The 19,296-nt window shown below is 43.0% G+C and overlaps 1 protein-coding gene across 1 annotated transcript in view; it reads right to left on the bottom strand.

Annotated features, from left to right (window-relative positions):
• NT5M (5',3'-nucleotidase, mitochondrial) overlaps positions 1–18,056 on the bottom strand; it is an 80,193-nt gene extending 62,137 nt beyond the window's left edge. Inside the window, exons 1-3 of the mRNA XM_007941444.1 lie at positions 17,805–18,056; positions 13,368–13,468; positions 1,762–1,822 (exon numbers count right to left, since the gene is read on the bottom strand). Of these exons, the coding sequence (XP_007939635.1) occupies positions 1,762–1,822; positions 13,368–13,468; positions 17,805–18,056 (414 nt within the window). The remainder of the gene's footprint in view (positions 1–1,761; positions 1,823–13,367; positions 13,469–17,804) is intronic.
• Positions 18,057–19,296: the final 1,240 nt, after the last annotated feature.

Below are 19,296 nucleotides of genomic sequence, written 5' to 3'. Positions count from 1 at the left end.
CCATCCTGACTGCTATTGGTGCCATCAAGTAGATTTCAACTCAAAGCAATCCTATGTGACAGAGTAGAACTTCCTCATAAGGTTTTATTGGCTGTAATTTTTATGGAAGGAGATCACCAAGTCTTTCTCCCACAGAACCACTTGGGTGGATTCGTTAGCAGCCGAGCACCTAACCATTGTGCCACCAGGGCTCTTTCTATCCTGGATACTACAGTTGAAATACTCACTCCAGTCCACTGGTTCTCAAACTTAAGGATAAATCAGAATCACCTGGCAGGCTTGTTAAAACAGACTGCTGACAGTGATGATGATAATACACATGGTGAAAGAAATTAACGTCACTGAATTGTACATTTAAAATGGTTAAAATGGCAACTTTTATATATATACTTTTTACCACAATAAAATGAAACATACACAGGTTGCTATCCCACGGTTTCTGATTCAGAAGGTCTGAGGTAGGGCCAGAAAATGTGCATTTCTAACAAGTTTCCAGGTGATGCTGCCCCTGCTGGTTGAGGGACCACACTTTGGGGACCACTGCTCTACTAGAAATAGCAGACATGGCTTCTAAACCTAACTCCTTATTCACTAACTATGAGTAAAAATCACTTAACTTTCCCAAGTTCCTTACATGTCAAATGGGAGTAAGCATAACTCCCTAACGGGGTATGGTGAAGATGCAATGGAATGGTGGGCATCAAGTGCCTCACATAATGTCATCATAAAAGCTCAGTAAATGTGAATTCCCTTTCCATTTAAAGCACACAGAAGGCACTCACTGTCAGCAGAGCATGCACATGTTATTTCTAGTATGAAGTCAGAGAGAGGAAAGGCAGTGTGGAGACCTTACAAAGAACTCGGGCATACAGATATGCACAGAGTTCCCAGAGCAGGCAAGGGTCTGGGCTCAAACCCCATACTCCTGGAATCACACAGAGCTGCTCAGAAACCCCAAAACAAGAGAGAGTCAAGGCCCCTGAGTCCACCTCTAGTATGAATGTCCCCTCCTGGACAAAAGATCTTTGCTCTGGTTTAGCAACCTCAGATTCCCAATTTCCAGAAAATTTTAAATGCACACAATACCACTTCTGTGCAATAAACACAATAAAACTGGTGCATAGCAAAATGTGATTTACTTGTTTTACCTTTGTTAGATTATTCATGTAAATAAATTCATATGCTTTATATTTGGGTTTGGGTTGCTTCTAACCCCTCTACAGGCAAGTTTTCTCTCCTTGTCTCACCCTTAACAAGCCAACTCTCAAAACCAAAAAACGAAATTCACTGCCATTGAGTTGGATCCAACTCATAGCAACCCCTCCTTGGGTTTCTGAGGCAGTATCACTATGGAAGTAGATTGCCCAACCTTCTTTTCGAGGAGTGGCTGGTGGGTTTGAACCACCAGCCTTCTGGTTAGCAGTCAAATGCCTTAGGAACTATGCCACAGGCTATGGCTAATCTGGTAAAGCATGTTTTACTAAAATGTGTATGGGTCACCCTTCCCAGACCCTGTATCTTAACCAGGCTCCAAATGAGTGATGGGATTTCAGATGAACAGTCAAGAAGATTCAGAGAAGGAAACCCTGGACGGAGACAGGAAGGACCACATGGGAGAAGAGCCAGGGAGTATGAGGGAGACAAGGCTGTTTCGGCAGCCCAGCACTCAGTGTCCACATCCTTACAGCTGAGCCTTCTGAGTGCAGTCTTCCTTAACAGTGACCAGCACCAGGCTTCTCTCAGAGCAGATCTATGTCTTACCTTCTCATAAGGACAGTATTTAAACATCCTGATGGGGCTGGTGCAGATGAAGACATCAGTGCTGCCAAGAAGAAAAAGCAGAGTGAACTGCAAGCCTGAGTCCCACTAGGCCTTTATCACCCCTGCCTGCCTGCTCCTGCCTGGCACCTACCATGAGAAAAGATACTGGCCTATGTTGCCCTCCATACCAGAGATGTCAACCATGCCTGGTCTACCCTATACAATGGCCCCAGCTATAGGCAATTAGTTGGGGAGGCATCTGACTTAGGAACTGTTTTGCATAGTTCTGGTAGCTAGTGCCTAAGGCAGTTGACTGCTAACCAGAAGGCTGGCAGTTCAAACCCACCAGCCACTCCCCGGAAGGAAGGTTAGGCAATCTACTTCTGTAGTGATACTGCCTAGGAAACCCAAGGAGGGGTCGCTATGAGTCGGGTCCAACTCGATGGCACCTAACAACAACAACAACCTAAAAGGCTAATTGGGTTAATCGGACACTGTCTCTGGAATTTGAACAGGAAAATACTGAAAGAAGCATTTACCAATGAGACAGGCAAAAGATGCATAGAGAGTTATTTGAGGGAGAATCAAGGCCTTCTGTAATGCAAAGTTTAAGTAAAAAGCAAAACAAAACAAAACAAAAAATCTATGACAAAGTATGATCAGTACTTGGTAGTGGAAAGGAGTACAAAGAGGAGAACCCCCAGTCCATACTGGGCTAAGCTCCTCCCTAACAGTGTCAGTCCCCTCCAGATAGACTTGAGACTGAGGAACACTCCTTTCCTGGAGTCTTTGTGCTTCAGGTGCTGAATAGATGTAGGGACAGATAATCACAGGGCCTCTCAGGGCCTGATTGCTACCCACATGCCTAAGGGCCCTAGCTTCTCCTGAACAGAACTATCTGCTCCCAAACATCTCCACACAAAGCTGAGATTACCTCATTCTTTTTTGTTTTGTTTTCTCTTTGACAAATTAGTCCCCTAAGAATCATGTGTAAGACTACCAGGTCCCTCTGCCTTCTCATTATTACCTGAAGTCTGAACTCTCTCAGCAACCCTCTTCCAACTATGGCAATATCCATCCCATCTCCAGGGCAGTACCATCCGAGTTCCTGTGTAATCTCTTAAATACTTAACTTCTCCTGAACATTCTCTTACCTCTTGCCGTACAGAAACCAGTTTCACCTAAGAACTCACCTCCCCTGCATGGCTCTGAAGTGAAAGATGTTTCTCCCTCACACCCCACATACTTCAGAGATGGAAAGTGAGGAAAATGTCTTCCTTCTTCTCCACTGCTGTTGAAGCCATCCAGCTACACACCCCTGCCAACTTCCTTGTTGTTGTCATCTACAATGTCCCAGGTATTGCCCTTTATTGCCTCTACCCACCTCACCGGCTCACTCTCTGCTCCTCCATTCTCACTCTTACCATCATCTTCTAGGACTTCAACAAACATGCAAATAGTTAAATAATAAATGTGCACATGCAGCTTCTCAGTTCCTAACCCTTCTCACCTGCAAAAACCTCCTCCTTCATCTCATCTCCCAATGTCACACCAGAGACTTATAATCTCCAAGAACCACACTTCTACCAACACACTTATTCTGATATCCTCCACTCAATTCTTCAGCCTCATCAGAACACACAGTCCACTGAACTGTACCATTTGTCATTTCCCTCACCACCCCTACCCCTGCAGCTTCACGTCCCTCCTTTATCTAGCTTCAGTTCTATGGCCCTATATAAAATGCCTAAATTCACGAGGGATAAGAATCAGGATCAACACAAAGCTGTTCCTGTGAAGTGGAGGTCAGACATACAGCTGCTTTCTAATTTCTTCACCATTTCTGACACCAACAGTTCCCCTCACAGAACTCTCTACTTCTCTGCAGGGTTCAATAATACACTACAATGACCAAAGAGAACTCAAACAATATTTACAGTTGTGTGGTTTATTAAAGGAACTTTGGTGGCATAGTGCCTAAGGCATCTGACCATTAAGCAGAAGGTTGGTAGTTCAAATCCACCAGCCACTCAGTGGAGGGAAGACTGAGCAATCTACTATGGAAAGATTTACTGCTTCCAAAACCCAAAGGAGGTCGCTATGAGTCAGAATCGACTTGATGGTTGTCAAGTTTGGGTTTTGTGTGTGTGTGTGTGGTTTATTATGGAAATAATAGACTACAACTTGGGATCAGTATCAGGAAGGTCTGGAGGGTTTCCTAAAGAGGAGAGCACATCTCTCCCTTCTTTAGTGAAGGACAACTTCCAGCCAGAAGCTCTCAGAGCAAAAAGGTTCATTGAGCAGATACTAGCTCTCTTCTCCACTGGAACAGCTCTAAGACTGTTCTCAGCCAGCACCACTGTCCTCCTCTAGTGGAGGTTGCCTTCTCTGCCATGAAAACCTCTCTGTCATTGGCCTCTCTGCCATCAGATTCTCTACCACCGGGCTCCCTGCCATCAAGACTCCCCTCCATCGGCCTATCTACATTGGCCTTTCAGCTGCTAACTGGCCCAGGTTATAGCCAGTGTAGCAGTCCCACTCAGCTCTCTCAGCTGCTGCTCTTCTAGCAGTAGCTCTCTACTGTTAAGACTCTCAGACCTCTCTGCCATCAGGCGTTCTACCACTAACTGGCCCAGCTGACAGCCACTGTAGCAGCCTGCTCAGCTCTCTTGCCATTCTCTGTCATCAGGCTTCTCTGTTGTCAGCCTTTGCACTACTAACTGGCCCAGCTCACAGCCAGTGAAGTGTAGCAACTTTAGAACCACTCAGATCCCATAAGGTTCTGCCTCTCTGCTAGCCCAGCTCTTAGCCAGTGTCTCTCTTTAAACCTCTCTGCATTCTAGGCAGGAGCTCTGGTGGCATAGTCCCTAAGGCATCTGACTGCTAACCAGAAGGCTGGCGGTTCAAATCCACCAGCCACTCCACAGAAGGAAGGTTGGGCAATCTACTCCCATAGTGATACTGCCTCAGACACCCAAGTAGGGGTCGCTATGAACCTCCACAGCAGTGAATTTGGTTTTTGGTTTTGGTTGCATTCTAGTCATTTATATATCCTGAGCCTCATCAATTTTTAGGCAGGGCCTCCCTCACCATACTCATTTAACTATGAGATGCCAATCAACTCCGATCTTGTTAATTACCAGGCAAAAGTATCAAACCAGCAAGTTGTTTACAGCTTACCCATGATGTGTCAATCAACCCAGGGAATTCCCTGGGCAAAAGTAACAAATCCTCTAGGGTAGAAAACAACCTTGGAGTCCCACCCTCCATCCAAATTGTTTCTCCAAAGAACTAGGGCAAAGGTAACAACTTCTCCAAGCTTAGGGGAAAAATCTCCCAAACTATTCTTCCAAACAGGTAAAAGGCCACATAAGGAACTCATTGCACCACACCCTACAAACTATTCTTGCATTTGTCTTCTTCCAAGAGGCTGGCAAAATCCCTGGAAGAACCCAACCATCAAACTTCTCCAACCTGCAGTCAAGTCACTGAATGTTGTGGGAGAGAGAAAAAAAAAATCACATAATCCGTTTGATCAGTTTTACCTTAAATTCATGGCCACAAACCCCAAGCATTCAGGAGGGCCTGGCAAACTTATGACAGTACCTTAGTCTATATGTCCACTGTGCTACTCTCCAGAATGGTGTGATATACCTGCCCCCAATTCCTCAGCCAATGGGACTTCCTTATCATCTCACCACTAATCTAGAAGCTCACCTATATCTGAATTCATTTTCTTCTCCCTCACCTTTACACAGGAGGAAGAAATATCCTTCCTTCTCAAAAGCCAAGCTCTTCATTTTACTCTGGATTCTCTCTTCTTTTATTCTTCACAAGGATTTGGTCCCCACAATATTGTTTCTTTCCTCTTCTTCAGTTACTCCTTCTCTAAGGGATCAAACATCTTCTGGTAACTCCCACCCTAAAACAATATATACAAAACCTTATCCTTCCCACACATACCCTCCAATCACTACCCCATATCTATACTCCCTTCCCAGCAAAATACATCTTCATAGATGTCCTGCCTTGCTATCTGGACTGCCTCACCTCCTGTTCCTGTTTCTACTCCCTTCAACCTTAATCCTGTTGCCTCTGTTCAGAAATTTCTTATTGTCACCAAGGACCTTCAGGTCACCATGGCAGTGAACATTTACCCATTCTTAACTCACCAGCATCCACTACATGTGACTATGCCCCCCTTCTGAAAACATCTCTCTGACTGTCCCACCCTCCTGGCATACTTGCTCCTCACTGGCTGCTCTGGCTTGGTCTCTTTTCTCATCTCTACATATAGAAATGGCCCGACATGGGTTCCAACCCTTTGCTGCTTTCTCTATCTACACTTTCCCCTCAGAGACAGCAATGGCTTTAAATACCATCTAGGCTGATGACTCCCAACTTTATATTTACAATCCATATCTCTTCCCTGAGCACCACACTCATATGCTTCAGGATGTATTAAATAGCTCCACTTGGACATCTAACAATGTTGCATCTGCATCTCAAGCTCAGTATTTCTAAAATGGAACACTTTCCCCCACCCCTACAACCTGCTCTTGACACTAAACTGCTCAAGCAAAAAAAAAAAAAAAAAAAACTAAAAATCACCCTTTTTTCCTCCCTTTCTTCTATCCTCAACATCTGATTCATCAGTAGGTTCTACCAGTTCCACCTCCCACCTCTACAGTATATTCTAGTCTGTCAGTTTCTATTCACTCCACGGTCACCATCTAGTGCAAAACTCTGCTATTATTCACGGGGGCTGCTGCAATCCCTATCTCACTGGATTCTCAACTTCCAACTCTGCCCCTTTCAAGTTATTCTCCATCCAGCATCCAGGCTGATATTTTTAAAAACAGCTTTAATGACATATAATTGGCACACAATAAACTGCACATATTAAAAGTGCACAGTTTGATAAATTTTGACATAGGTATACCTGTGAAACCATAACCATAATCAAAATAAATATATCTACCACCCTGAAGTTTCCCTGTTTCTTTGTAATCTCTTCTACTTGCTCCTTCCTGTCATTTCAACCCCAACCTGAACCCCAGGTAATCACTGATCTGCTTTCTGTCACTGAAGATTAGTTTGCTTTTTATAGACTTTAATATAAATGGAATCATAGAGTATATACTCTTTTTCGTCTGGCTTCCTTTATCAAGCCCAAGTATTTTCAGATTCATCCATGTTCTTATATGTATCAATAGTTTATTCCTTTCTTAAAAAAATGAGCAGACTTATTTTTTTTAATTCTTGAGATTTAGTTCACATATCATAGCATCCACCTACTTTAAGTACATAATTAAATTAATTTCAGTATATTTATAGAATTTTATAAGCATCAGCGTAATCTAATTTTAGATCATTTCCATCACCCCAAAAGAAATATCATGCCCACTTATGTTCACTAACCATTCCCACTCTCAGTCCTTGTTATTATTAGGTGCCACTGAGTAGGCTCTGGCTCATAGTGACCCCATGTACAACAGAACAAAGCAATGCCCAGTCCTGCACCATCCTCACAATCGTTGCTATATTTGAGCCCTAGGCAACCACTAATCTACTTTCTGATCCTCTGGGTTTGCTTTTTTAGGACAATTATATAAATGGAATCATATAGTATGTGTTCTTTTCCAAGTGACTTAATTCATTTAGCTTAATGCTTTCAAGGTTCATCATGTTGTACCATGTATCAGTACTTCATTTCTTTTTATAGGTGAATAATATTTCAGTGTATGAACAGACCACATGTTTTCCCTTCATAATGGCCATTTGAGTTGCTTCCACTTTTGGGCTATTAGGAATAATGCCACTGTGAACATCCGAGTACAAGCTTTTCCATTATAACCCTTCTATTGAGTGTAAAGTAGCATCTCACCGTGATTTTGATGTGCATTTCTCTAATGACTAATTGATGTTTCAACAAACAGATACAAGGCTGAAAATGCTCACTCATTTATGCCAAGATATTTGGAAGATACCTGGCCAACCGACTGGCAGAGATCTGTATTAGGGCCCATTCCATAGAAAGATGATCCAAAAGAATACAGAAACTATACAAAAATTGTATTACATAGAAATAAAATTCCACAGAAAAGAATTCAAAGATGGTTGCAGTAGTACATAGACAGAGAATTGCCAGAAATTCAAACTAGAGGCAAAAGAGGACACAGAATGAGGGATATCATTCCCAATGTCAGATGTACCTTGGCTGAAAGCAAAGGATACCAGAAAGATGTTTACCTGTGTTTTATTGACTATGCAAAGGCATTTGACTATGTGGATCACAAAAGATTATGGGTAACATCAAGAAGAATGGGAATTCCAGAAGACTTACTTGTGCTCATGAGAAACCTGTAGATAGACCTGTACATAGACCAAGTTGTTCAAAGTGAACAAGGGGATACTACATGGTTTAAAATCAGGAAAAGAATGTATCAGGCTGTATCCTTTCACCATACTTATTCAATCTGTGTGTTTAGCAAATAACCTGAGAAGCTGGACTAAATGAAGAAGTACACAGCACCAGGATTAGAGGAAGACTCACTAACATCCTTTGATATGCAGATGACACAAGGCTGCTTGCTGAAAGTGAAGAAGATTTGCAGTGCGTACTGATAAAAATCAAAGACTACAATCTTCAGTATGGATTATACCTCAACATAAAGAAAGAAAAGTCCTCACAACTGGACCAATAAGCAATAGCATGATAAATGGAGAAAAGACTGAAGTCTTCAAGTATTTCATTTTACTTGGATCCACAATTAACACCCATGGAAGCAGCAGTCAAGAAATCAAATGATGTACTGCATTGGGCAATTCTGCTGCAAAAGATCTTTTCAAAGTGTTGAAGAGCAAAGACATCACTGTGAAGACTAAGGTGCCCCTGACCCAAGGCATGTTCTTTTCAATCGCCTCATATGCATGTGAAAACTAGACAATGAATAAGGAAGACCGAAGAATAATTGATGCATTTGAATTGTGGTGCTGGCAAAAGACTATTGAATGTACCAGGGACTACTAGAAGAACAAATAAATCTGTCTTGCAGGAAGTATCCTTAGAAACGAGGATGGAGAGACTTCACCTCTCATACTTTGGACATCTTATCAGGGGGATCTGGAGAAGGATATATACTTGGTAAAGAGGATGGTCAGCAAAAAAGAGAAAGACCCTCAATGAGACAGATTGACACAGTGGCTGAAACAATAGGCTCAGGCATAGCAATGACTGTGGGGATCTTGCAGGACAAATGTGAGGATGGCACAGTGTTTTGCTCTGTTATACATGAAGCCACTATGAGTCGAAACCAACCTGACAACACTTAACCATGACTAATGAGATTGAGCATTTTTACATGTGCTTATTGGCCATTTGTATATCTGTTTTATAGGAATGTCTATCCAGATTTTTCACCCCAAATCCATGTTTTCAAAACCTCTATTAGATCATGTCACTCTCTCTTCAATCTCATTTACTCTCATATTCCCTATCCCCTACTAAATTTTAGCCACACTTGTCTTCTAGAAAGGAGACAAGTTACTCAAATAAGCAAAATCCTTACCCATACCAGGGTCTTTAAACTTGCTGTTTTCTCTGCCTGGAATGATGTTCCCCTGGCTCTTGTTGGCCTAGTTTACTCTTAACCTTCAGATCTAAAGTCAAATGTTACCTCCTCAGAGAAAACTTGCCACCCTACCTAGAGTAGTCCCTTTCCCATTTACTCTCAAACACATTACCTTGTCTATTTCTTTCACAATGCTATTACAATCTGAAATTATGTGGTTGGTTTGTAAATTCCTTGAGATCTGAGCTTGTAGATGTCTTATTTGCCACTATATCTCCAGTACTTATAACAGTGCCTGGCACATTTTAAATGACTTCATATATTTTTTAATATCATAAAATATATATCTCCTCATATCCCAGCCTCAGCAATGAAGACTACTACTTTGCAGGACCTGGACTCACATCCAAAGATAAAATTACTGTTCAAAAGAATGAAGAAAACCAAAGATGCATGGAAACAATTAGTCCAAGTGACCGGTACACCGTGCAGTCCTCAGCCTAGATGACTATGAGACCAGAAGAACTAGATAGTTAGTGCTCAGTTACCACTGTCAACCACTCAAAGGGGGATCTATGTAGGAGATCCTGGACAAAGTGGGAGAACAATGTGGAACAACACTGAAAATCATTTAAAAAAAGGGACCAGGTTTGCTAGTCTGCTAGAGCCTGTTGGAACCCCTGAGACTATGGCCCCTAGCTGCCTTTCAGATCTGGAATCAAACCCACTCCTGGGATTCCAGCCAAACAAAAGACAGGCATATGAGCTGAACATTTACATTAGGTATATACACTCTTTGGAGAGATCAATCATGGGCAAATAGAAGCCCACACATATAGACAGGGAGACAGCTAAGGGGGCAAGAGTACATGGGAGGGAAGGACACAGGGAAGAGGTAACTATGGGGAGGAAGTGGGAAAAGAGCTGTTGCACTGTGGGAAATTGTAGTCAATGTCATGAAACAAAGTATATGTATGGATATATATGTATGGATACATATATGTATGGAAAATGAATTTGCTCTGTAAATTTTCACCCAAAGCACAGTAATTTTTTTTTAATTACTGTTCAGACAAAACCAACAATACAACTTAAACTCTATGCATTTTGTGTTTCTCTGATTCCTACTAATCACATTAGAACTCTGAACATTGACAATTTTTGGTGACATTTATATGGTACAATAAAGGCCAAATCATATCTTCTGTTGGATTCTACACTCCGATGATTACTAAATTTAAGCAAAATCAAGACCAATGAAAGTTCTCCAAGTCCAGAAACAAACTTTTATTTTTCTGGTCAAATGATTTTAATTTTCCATTCAATGGGGGACAGAACAGTCTAACAAATGGTGCTGGGACAACTGGATAGCTAGAAGCAAAAGAATGACATTGGTCCCTTTCCTGACACCAGCCAAAAGTATTAATTCAAAATGGATCATAGACTTATTAGATGTAAAACCTAGAGATAAATCTTCATGGCCTTGGGTTAGATAATTTTCTCTTAGATATGACACCATATCTTGCCATAAGTGACAAGACTGAAAAATACATAAATTGGACCTCATCAAAATTAAAAATGTTTGTGCTTCAGAGGACACCACCAAAAAACTGAAACAACAATCCAATCCATGGTATAAAAGAATATATTTTCAAATCATATATTAGATAAGGGACTAGTATCTTGACTATACAAAAAACTCTTAAAAGTCAACAATAAAAAAGACAAATACTAACTGAAAAATGGACAAAAATTTTAAATAGACATTTATATAAAGAAGATATACAAAGACCCAGTAAATATATGAAAAGATGCTCAATATTACAAGCCATTAGGAAAATACAAATCAAAACCTCACCCATTTCACATCCACTAAACCAACAAACAAACAAAAAAAACCCCACTGCCACTGAGTATATTGCAACTCATAGCAACCCTAAAGGACAGTGTAGAAATGTTCTATAGGGTTTCCAAAGCTGTAAATCTTTACAGAAGCAGGCTGTCTCATCTTTCTCCCACACAGCAGCTGGTAAGGTTGAACGACTGACCTTTTAGCAGCCTAATGCTTTAACCACTGTACCACCAAAGCTCCTTTCATACCTAAAATAAAAATGTTAGACAATAACAAATGTTGATGAGGATGCAGAAAACTGAAATCCTCATATACTGCAAATGGGAATGTAAGATGGTACTTTGGAAAACAGTTTTGATAATTGCTTAAAATGTTTAACATAGAGTTACAATGACCATAGGGTATCTACCCAAGACAAATGAAAACATGCATCCACACAAAAGTTTATACATGAATGCTCACAGCATCATTATTCATAAAAGCCAAAAAGTGGAAATAACCTAATATCTATCAACCAATAAATGAATAAAATTGGCCTATCCATAAAATAGAATATTTAACCATAACAATGAATAAAGTACTGATATATGCTACAATAATGCATCTCAAAAATATCATGCTAAGTGAAAGAAGCCAGTCAAAAAGAATACATACTGTATGTCTATGCATCCACACAAAAGTTTGTCTATAGAGACAAATCATGAAAATCTACAAAGACAGAATAAATATAGATAGAGTTGCAGAGGGGTGGCAGAAACAGGGAGTGATTGCTAATGGGTACAAGATTTCTTTGAAGGTCATGAAAATGTTCTGAAATTGAATGTGGTGATGGTTGCACAACTTTATGAATACACTAACAAATCACTAGATCGTATGCTTTAAATGGATGAAATTTAAGGTAGACCCCAATAAAACTGAAGCAGCAGTCAAGACATCAGATGGCGTATTGTATTGGGCAAATCTGTTGCAAAAAATCTCTTTCAAGTACTAAAGAGCAAAGATATCTCCTTGAAGTCTAAGGTGCACCTAACCCAAGCCATGGTATTTTCAATCGCCTCACACACACATGAGAGCGGGACAACGAACAAGGAAGACCTAAGAAGAGTCGATGTTTTTGAGCTGTGGTGTTGGTGAAGAACACTGAAAGTACCATGGACTTCTAAAAGAACTAACAAATCTTTCTGGAAGAAGTGCAGCTGGAATGCTCCTTGGAAGCAAGAAATGACCAGACTTCATCTCACCTACTTTGGTCATGTTGTCAGAAGGGACCATTCCCTGGAGAAGGATATCATACTTGGTAAAGTGCAGGGTCAATGAAAAAGGGGAAGGCCCTCAACAAGATGGATTGACACAGTGACTACAGCAATGGGCTCAGGTATAGCAAGGATCATGGGGCTGGCACAGGACTGGGCAGTGTTTTGTTCTGTTGTACATAGGGTCGCTATGAGTCAGAGATGACTTGACAGCACCTAACAAGAACAGTAAAACTGTTAACCAAAAGTTATCAGGAAATACATCTGAAAGTATTAAAGGAGATTAGAAGACAGTATGTAATGGTTACTGTGAGTAGGGGCTTCAGTCTATAGCACCACTCATTTCATAACAACAAAACAAAAATATCTCAAACAATACCCTTCCTCCTTTCTAAATTCCAATTTCTCAATTAGGTCTGTCATTATACCTGTTCATACACCTTGTCTTTTTTTTCAGCACTTACCTCAATTTGTAATCATACTCACTTACACTATCCTTTGTTTGAATGTCTGCTATCTTACTGACATGTAAGCTAGATGAGGGCAAGGACCAGATTATGCTCATTTCCATATCACCAGTGCCTAGCAGTATTCTATCAGAATCAGTTCTTAAACACTTTTCATTTCATTTTCATTTTCATTTGTTGAACAAATGAATACTAAGCAAACCACATCAAAGTAATTAGATATTTTCTCAAGTTAGTGGATTAAAGCATCTTAATAGCCTATACACTGAGCGTGTTTTCTCCATTTAAGCTTTAGCTTGGTCCAGTGACAGTGGGACAAGCAGGCTCTATGCAGAGGCGTAGGAGAGAAAAGGAAGAAAAGAGGAGGGAAAGGAGGAAAGGTAATGGCAGGAAGAAGGTGTAAACACAGCCAAAGATCCCAAGGATTTGTGGTCCAACTGGGGTAGGAATACAAACTTACTTTTCTAGGTTGGCCATTTGTTTAACGGCTTCCACAGCCCCTGGCAGAGGCTCAAGTTCAAAAAAGAAATTCTTCGACTCCCATATGCTGACGGCCTTCTCCTGGGGAGGTGAGAGTAGCAGGTTACTTCCAGGATTCTCAGCAGCACATTGCCCTCTCCTCAAAGAGGATAGCAAGGCTGGCAGCAGCAGCAGCAGAGAGGGTGGGGCTTCCACATTCCCCCTCACTCGCTCACACACCCCCAAGGATATGTTTCCTACAGGGACAGGAAGGGGGTTGCATGAGTCTGTGTGCATACAATCCCCTCTCCAGGATGGACTTTCATTCTGTAGGGATACAGCAAAGGGAAAACAGCTAAAGAGTAAGGAGATGTGAACTCCCCTGATACAATTATCTGACATCCCCCATAGCTTCCTTGTAGCTCTTGGAGATGTACAGTGTGTCACCGGGCCATCGCTGGATGAGGGACATCAACAGGAACCATGTGCTTCCTAGGCCCAATTCTCATAGCCCAGTATACCATGAAGACTGACCATGGCAGTAGAGTCTTACAATTTTAGAGCTGGAGGAATGCATAGATAGGGGTATGGTGGCCCAGAGGGGAGGAGAAAGCCACTGGGCAGAGCTCTAGGCTCCTCAACTCCTATCAACAAGAACAGCTCTGCTTTACTGTTTGTGCACTGGGTGCCAGTAAGTAATTTTTTTAAAAAAGGATTCTGTTGCTTTTAAAATCTGGAAGCCAAAAATGCAGACTCTTGTTTTATAAGAAAACCATGACTAAGAATGAGAAAGGAACTTACCTAATATCACACACAGCAAGACAGTGGTCAAGCTGGGAGTAGAGCCCACATGTCCCAACTCCCATCTTATTTTGATGGATCAGGTTTTCAGAATGTCATACCTTTCTAGGGCCAGGATATGGAGAAAGTAGTAGCAAGAGGGGAGATAAATCTCAGCTTCTGGGAAGTAGAAATTTCAATCCCCAAAGTGCCTTTGCCAGTACACATGCAAGAACAACTGACCTGTTATGGATTGAATTGTGTCTACCAAAAATGTGTCAACTTAGCTGGGCCATGATTCTCAGTATTATGTAATTATCCTCCATTTTGTCATGGGATATAATTATCCTATGTGTTATAAGGGTGCTGTAGTAGCACAGTGGTTAAAGCACTTGGCTGTGAAACAAAAGGTCAGTAGTTCGAACCCACCATCGCTCCATAGGAGAAAGATAAGGCAATCTATTTCTGTAAAGATTTACAGCCTTAAAAAGCCTATGGGGCAGTTCTACTCAGCCTTATAAGGTTGGTATGAGTTGGAACAGATTCGAGGACAGTGGGTTTGGGTTGTTGGTTATGTGTTATAAATCCTCACCTCTATGATGCTAATGAGCAGGATTAGAGGCAGTTGTGTTAACCAGGCAGGATGCAATCTACAAGATTACATTGTTTTTTGAGTCAACCTCTTTTGAAACATAAAAGGGATTAAAGAAGTGAACAGACATCACAGGGACCTACTACCACCAAGAAAGAAGAGCCAGGAATGGAGTGAGTCCTTTGGATGACCCAGGGTGCCTACACAGGGAACCTCCTAGACCCAGGGAATGACTGATGCCAAGACACATGGAGATCTCCAAGAAACACGCAACAAAGATGTTGAAAGGAGACAAGGATCTGTCTCTAGAGCCAACAGAGACAAAAAGCCTTCCCTTAGAATCAGCACCCTGAATTAAGACTTCTAGCCTCCTTAACTGCAAGAATAAATTTGTCTGTTAAAGTCACCCACTTGTGGTATTTCTGTTACAGCAGCTCTAAGTAACTAAAAACCAACCCCCAGCATAGTGCATATACAGGGTAGAGCAACTTGGAGATCATAGCTGGCAATGCTCTTATTAGCTACAAAGTGGTAAGCAAATGAATACTCATCCCCAATATATGTTCTCTCTCATTTGACCTGCACAACCCACAAAGAGCAAAGATTGCAGTCCCCAGTTTATAAATAAGAAACAGCTCACAGATTTTTTTCAGACCTCCAACTCAAACAGAGGTGGTGAAGAGCACACTCATGAGACAGAAAGTCCTGGCCTCTGCTGGGTGCAACTGGGTTAAGTGCCATACTTCAATGAGCCTCATTCTCTTTAACTGTAAAGTGAAGACAGGAGTCTGTACCTTCCTTCCATGGTTGTTAAGAGTTGGCTATACATTACCATAAGTAAAGCACCTAGCACTAAGCCCAGTACATAATGTCAGCATCTCAGCCTCGCTTCCTTCCCTTGTTCTAGTCCCTACCTGCCACTAAGTTGCTCTGAAACCCTGGGCAAGATATATCCCCTCTCCTGGGTGTTTCATCAACTGTCCTAACAGTTTAAAATTCTACGTTAGTTAAAAAGAGCTCTGCTTTCCATATCTGCCTTGCTTATCTTCCAGAGCACTGTGAAGATCAAAGGGAACACAGATAGTGCAGTACTTTGTAAAGTAGAAATGCCAACATACATAAGCTGCTGGGCTTTTGGGCTTTTGTTTTGGTTACTGTTTTTAACTCAGATACTAGGCCAATTCAAACAAGACTCAGGGACTTCTTGCCGTGGGCTGTGCTGTGCATCTGTGACTTGGGAGGATGTGAGCTGTATCTCTTCATCTCCCTAAACTTTCCTACAATGCTGCTATAGTGCTATCAAGATGCTTCACCCCCTAAGTCTAAAGCACTTAGCTGCTAACTGAAAGGTCAGTGGTTTGAACTCACCAGCAGCTCCATAGAAACCCAGTGGGCAGTTCTACTCTGTCCTATAGAGTCGCTGAGCAGGAATCAACTTGATGGCAACAGATGTAGTTTTTGGTTTTTTTGATACGTTCCAGAAGCAGAAGAAATCAGTGATCATTCCCCAAGCTCCCTCCTTACTGCCCCACAAGCTGTGATCCTTTGCCTTGTACTCAGAGAGTGGGAATCCACTGCCTAAAACCTGGAATCTGTCCATCTGTCAAAGAACTGAAAAAGCCACTGTGCTTCTCAGAGTTAGGAATGGGCTTAGTCACATCACATAATACACTATTGGGAGGAAATAAGAGGCTACCCTCCAATGTTGTTCACTGCCTATAAATGAACACTCACACACAGGGCAGTGAAGTCTATCACTGAGGCTGTAGACATTACCAGAGCATTTTCTCCTGTATAAAGTGTTTAATTAGGTATCAGGACTAGGAGCAGTCAGAATGCTGGACTCCATGAAAGTCACCTCCTGAAGTGTCTAGTGTTCTTGAAGAGAAATGGCATTCAATTTCCTTTCTAATACCTGTCCCTCAAATATTATAGGCGTCATTGTTCAAGGTGCACTTTTTAAGTGATAAGAAATGTCACTTGTTAGAGGCAGCAGGGCCAGAGAACAAGACTTCAGGATGGGGAATGACAACGTGTATGAGAAATCTGGTTTGAATTTGGCTGAGCTCCTTACTATCTGTGTGACTTTGGGCAAGTTAGTTACTTTCTCCAAGCCTCAGTTTCCTCATCTGCAAAATGGAGATCATAATGTCTACCACACAGAACAGATAATGCAGTGAACCTGTGGTCACAAAATAGGCTCTAATATCATCATCATCATCAATCATCTGGCATCCAGGGATGCCCATTCTCTTTATGTGATATACATCAAGTCACTCAAGCTCTCGGGGTGTCAAATACTTCTGGAGGCCATACTTTCACAGAAAAGGACAAAAAAGAAAGATAAAAATATCCATCCAATGCTTGGAAGGAAGAAAGGGGGCAATGACTCTGGTAGATGTAAAAGAGGGCTTTACTTTTAACATTTACTGCATTACTTATATAACAAAACCATGACAATTAAAATGTCAGTGTAGATGGAGAGTTGGGTTATGTTTTGTACTTTCCTGTATTTGTAAAGAGAAGCCATGGTCTGGCACTGGTTAAGCGTTGGGCTGTTAAGTGCAAGGTTGGTGGTTCAAACCCACTAGCCACTCTGCACAAGAAAGATGTGAGTCTGCTTCCCTAAGACTGACAGCCTTGGAAACCCTATGGGACAGTTCTACTCTGTTTTATAAGGTCCCTATTAGTGGGAATCATTTCCATGGTCATGGGTTTTGGTTTGGGAGCATTTGTAAAAGCCCTCAGGAAGGTCACTGTATTGGGGCTGAGTGGCAATGCGCTTGGGCCTCAGCAGGACCCTATGGTAAATGAGACCCAAGCTCAGCGGGTGCGGGGTCACCCAAGGTCACCTGGTGGGGCCTCGTCTCCTGGGGCCTCAGTCTCCCCGCCAGGGGTCTCAGTCACTTCGCCAGGCCCCTGGGGCCTCAATCTCTCCGTCCTGGCTCCCAGGGTCTCAATCCACCCCTTCCCGGGCTCCTGGGGGCCTCGGTTCCCCGCCAGGCTCCCGGGGGTCTCGATTTTCCAGCCCCCGCCCGGCTCCCAGGGCGCAGCCAGGGTGCTCACGCTCAGCTCTGGCCGCAGCCGGCCGTACTGCTCCGACAGCCAGAAGCCGCGCCGGTCCTCCAACGTGATGAAAGGTTGGTCGGGGTAGCGCGCGCGGAACTTTCTGAGGAAACCACCCTCGAAGTCGGCCAGTACACCATCCATGTCCACCAGCACTCGCAGGGGGCGGCCGCCCACCCCACCAGACGCCTCCAGACGCCCAGTCGGGGCCCCCCGGGGCCGCCGCAGACACTTGCCCCCCAGCCGGATCATAGTCCCGCGTAGGCGCCCGCTACAGGCGCCAGGGTCCAACCCACGGCCATCGCACATCTGAAAAGAAGCCCACCGGCTGGCGCGCGGCGGCCGGGGACGAGCGCGCAGGCCCGGCCCAAGAGCGAGGCTGCGGCGCGCGCATCCGCCCACGGCAGTGCGGGTGGCCGGGCACGCGCTTAAAAGGACAGGTGCCCCGCGGAGGCGGCCCTGGAAGGCGGGGCCTCAGGAACCGCCTGAGCGCCTTCCAGGGCTATCCCTTCTTCACTTTTTCTCCTGGGCCTTGAGATGCCCCCTTCCGCCCACTGCAACAGTAGGGTGTAGAACAGCGGTGTGCCCAACTGAGTGCACCTGTGTCTTTCAAGCGACGATAGAGTGCCCACTGTCTTGGACTCTGGACTTGGGGATACTGTGGTAAGCAAATAGACGAAGTTCCCACTGTCTTGGAACTTTTATTTTGGAGAAGCAGCCAGGCTAAAGCAAACAAACCTACAAAATATGCAACATAAATACAGTGACAATAGTATAAAGGGACCAAAGCAGGACGACATCCATGTTGAGGGTCTCTGCTGGATGGCGAATGTCTGTGAAGAGGTTGATATTGGCAGAACATCACAGAGCTTTAATAAAACTGGTGATTTTCAAATAAGCATATCAAAAAATTATTTATTGATCATGTTTATCATGAAGATGGTGCAAGACTTGGCAACTTTTTGTTTGTAGGGTCTCCATGGGTCAGAGTCAATTGGACAGCAACTAACAACCACATGGACAGGGTGTGTTTGGATTGCGTGGTTAAGGAAGGCCTCTGGAGGAGCAGACACTCAGGTAGAGCCCTTACTGATTAGAAACAACTGGCAGTGGGAAAACCCAGGAGACTGGTGGTCCTGGAGAGCAAGAGCAGTGAATTCAAAGGCCATGAGGCATGGAGTGAGTGCTCAAGACTGAGAGAATGCCAATAAGACCAAAATGTTCATTCATGTATTTCTATGGCCAATACTGAATGAGTGCCCCCTATGTGTTTGGCAATGGATATTAAGTGGCAAACAAAGTGCCCATCCTCTTAGAGCTGACAGTTTTGGATCTTCCTGGAAGTATGAAGGAAGGGTAAATACAAAATGAAGTCAGAGAGATGGGCAGGGGACAGTAGGGAGGCAGTGTGGCACACACACACACACACACACACAAAAAAAAACCTGCCGTAGAGTCAATTTCGACTCATAGCAACCCCTCCTTGGGTTTC

The sequence above is a fragment of the Orycteropus afer genome, unplaced genomic scaffold (assembly GCF_000298275.1).
Source record: "Orycteropus afer afer isolate SDZICR_OR568_19922 unplaced genomic scaffold, OryAfe1.0 scaffold00080, whole genome shotgun sequence".
In the NCBI taxonomy this organism is placed as follows: Eukaryota; Metazoa; Chordata; class Mammalia; order Tubulidentata; family Orycteropodidae; genus Orycteropus; species Orycteropus afer.
Note: the sequence above shows the minus strand (reverse complement) of the source record. Positions and strands in the feature narration are given on the sequence as shown.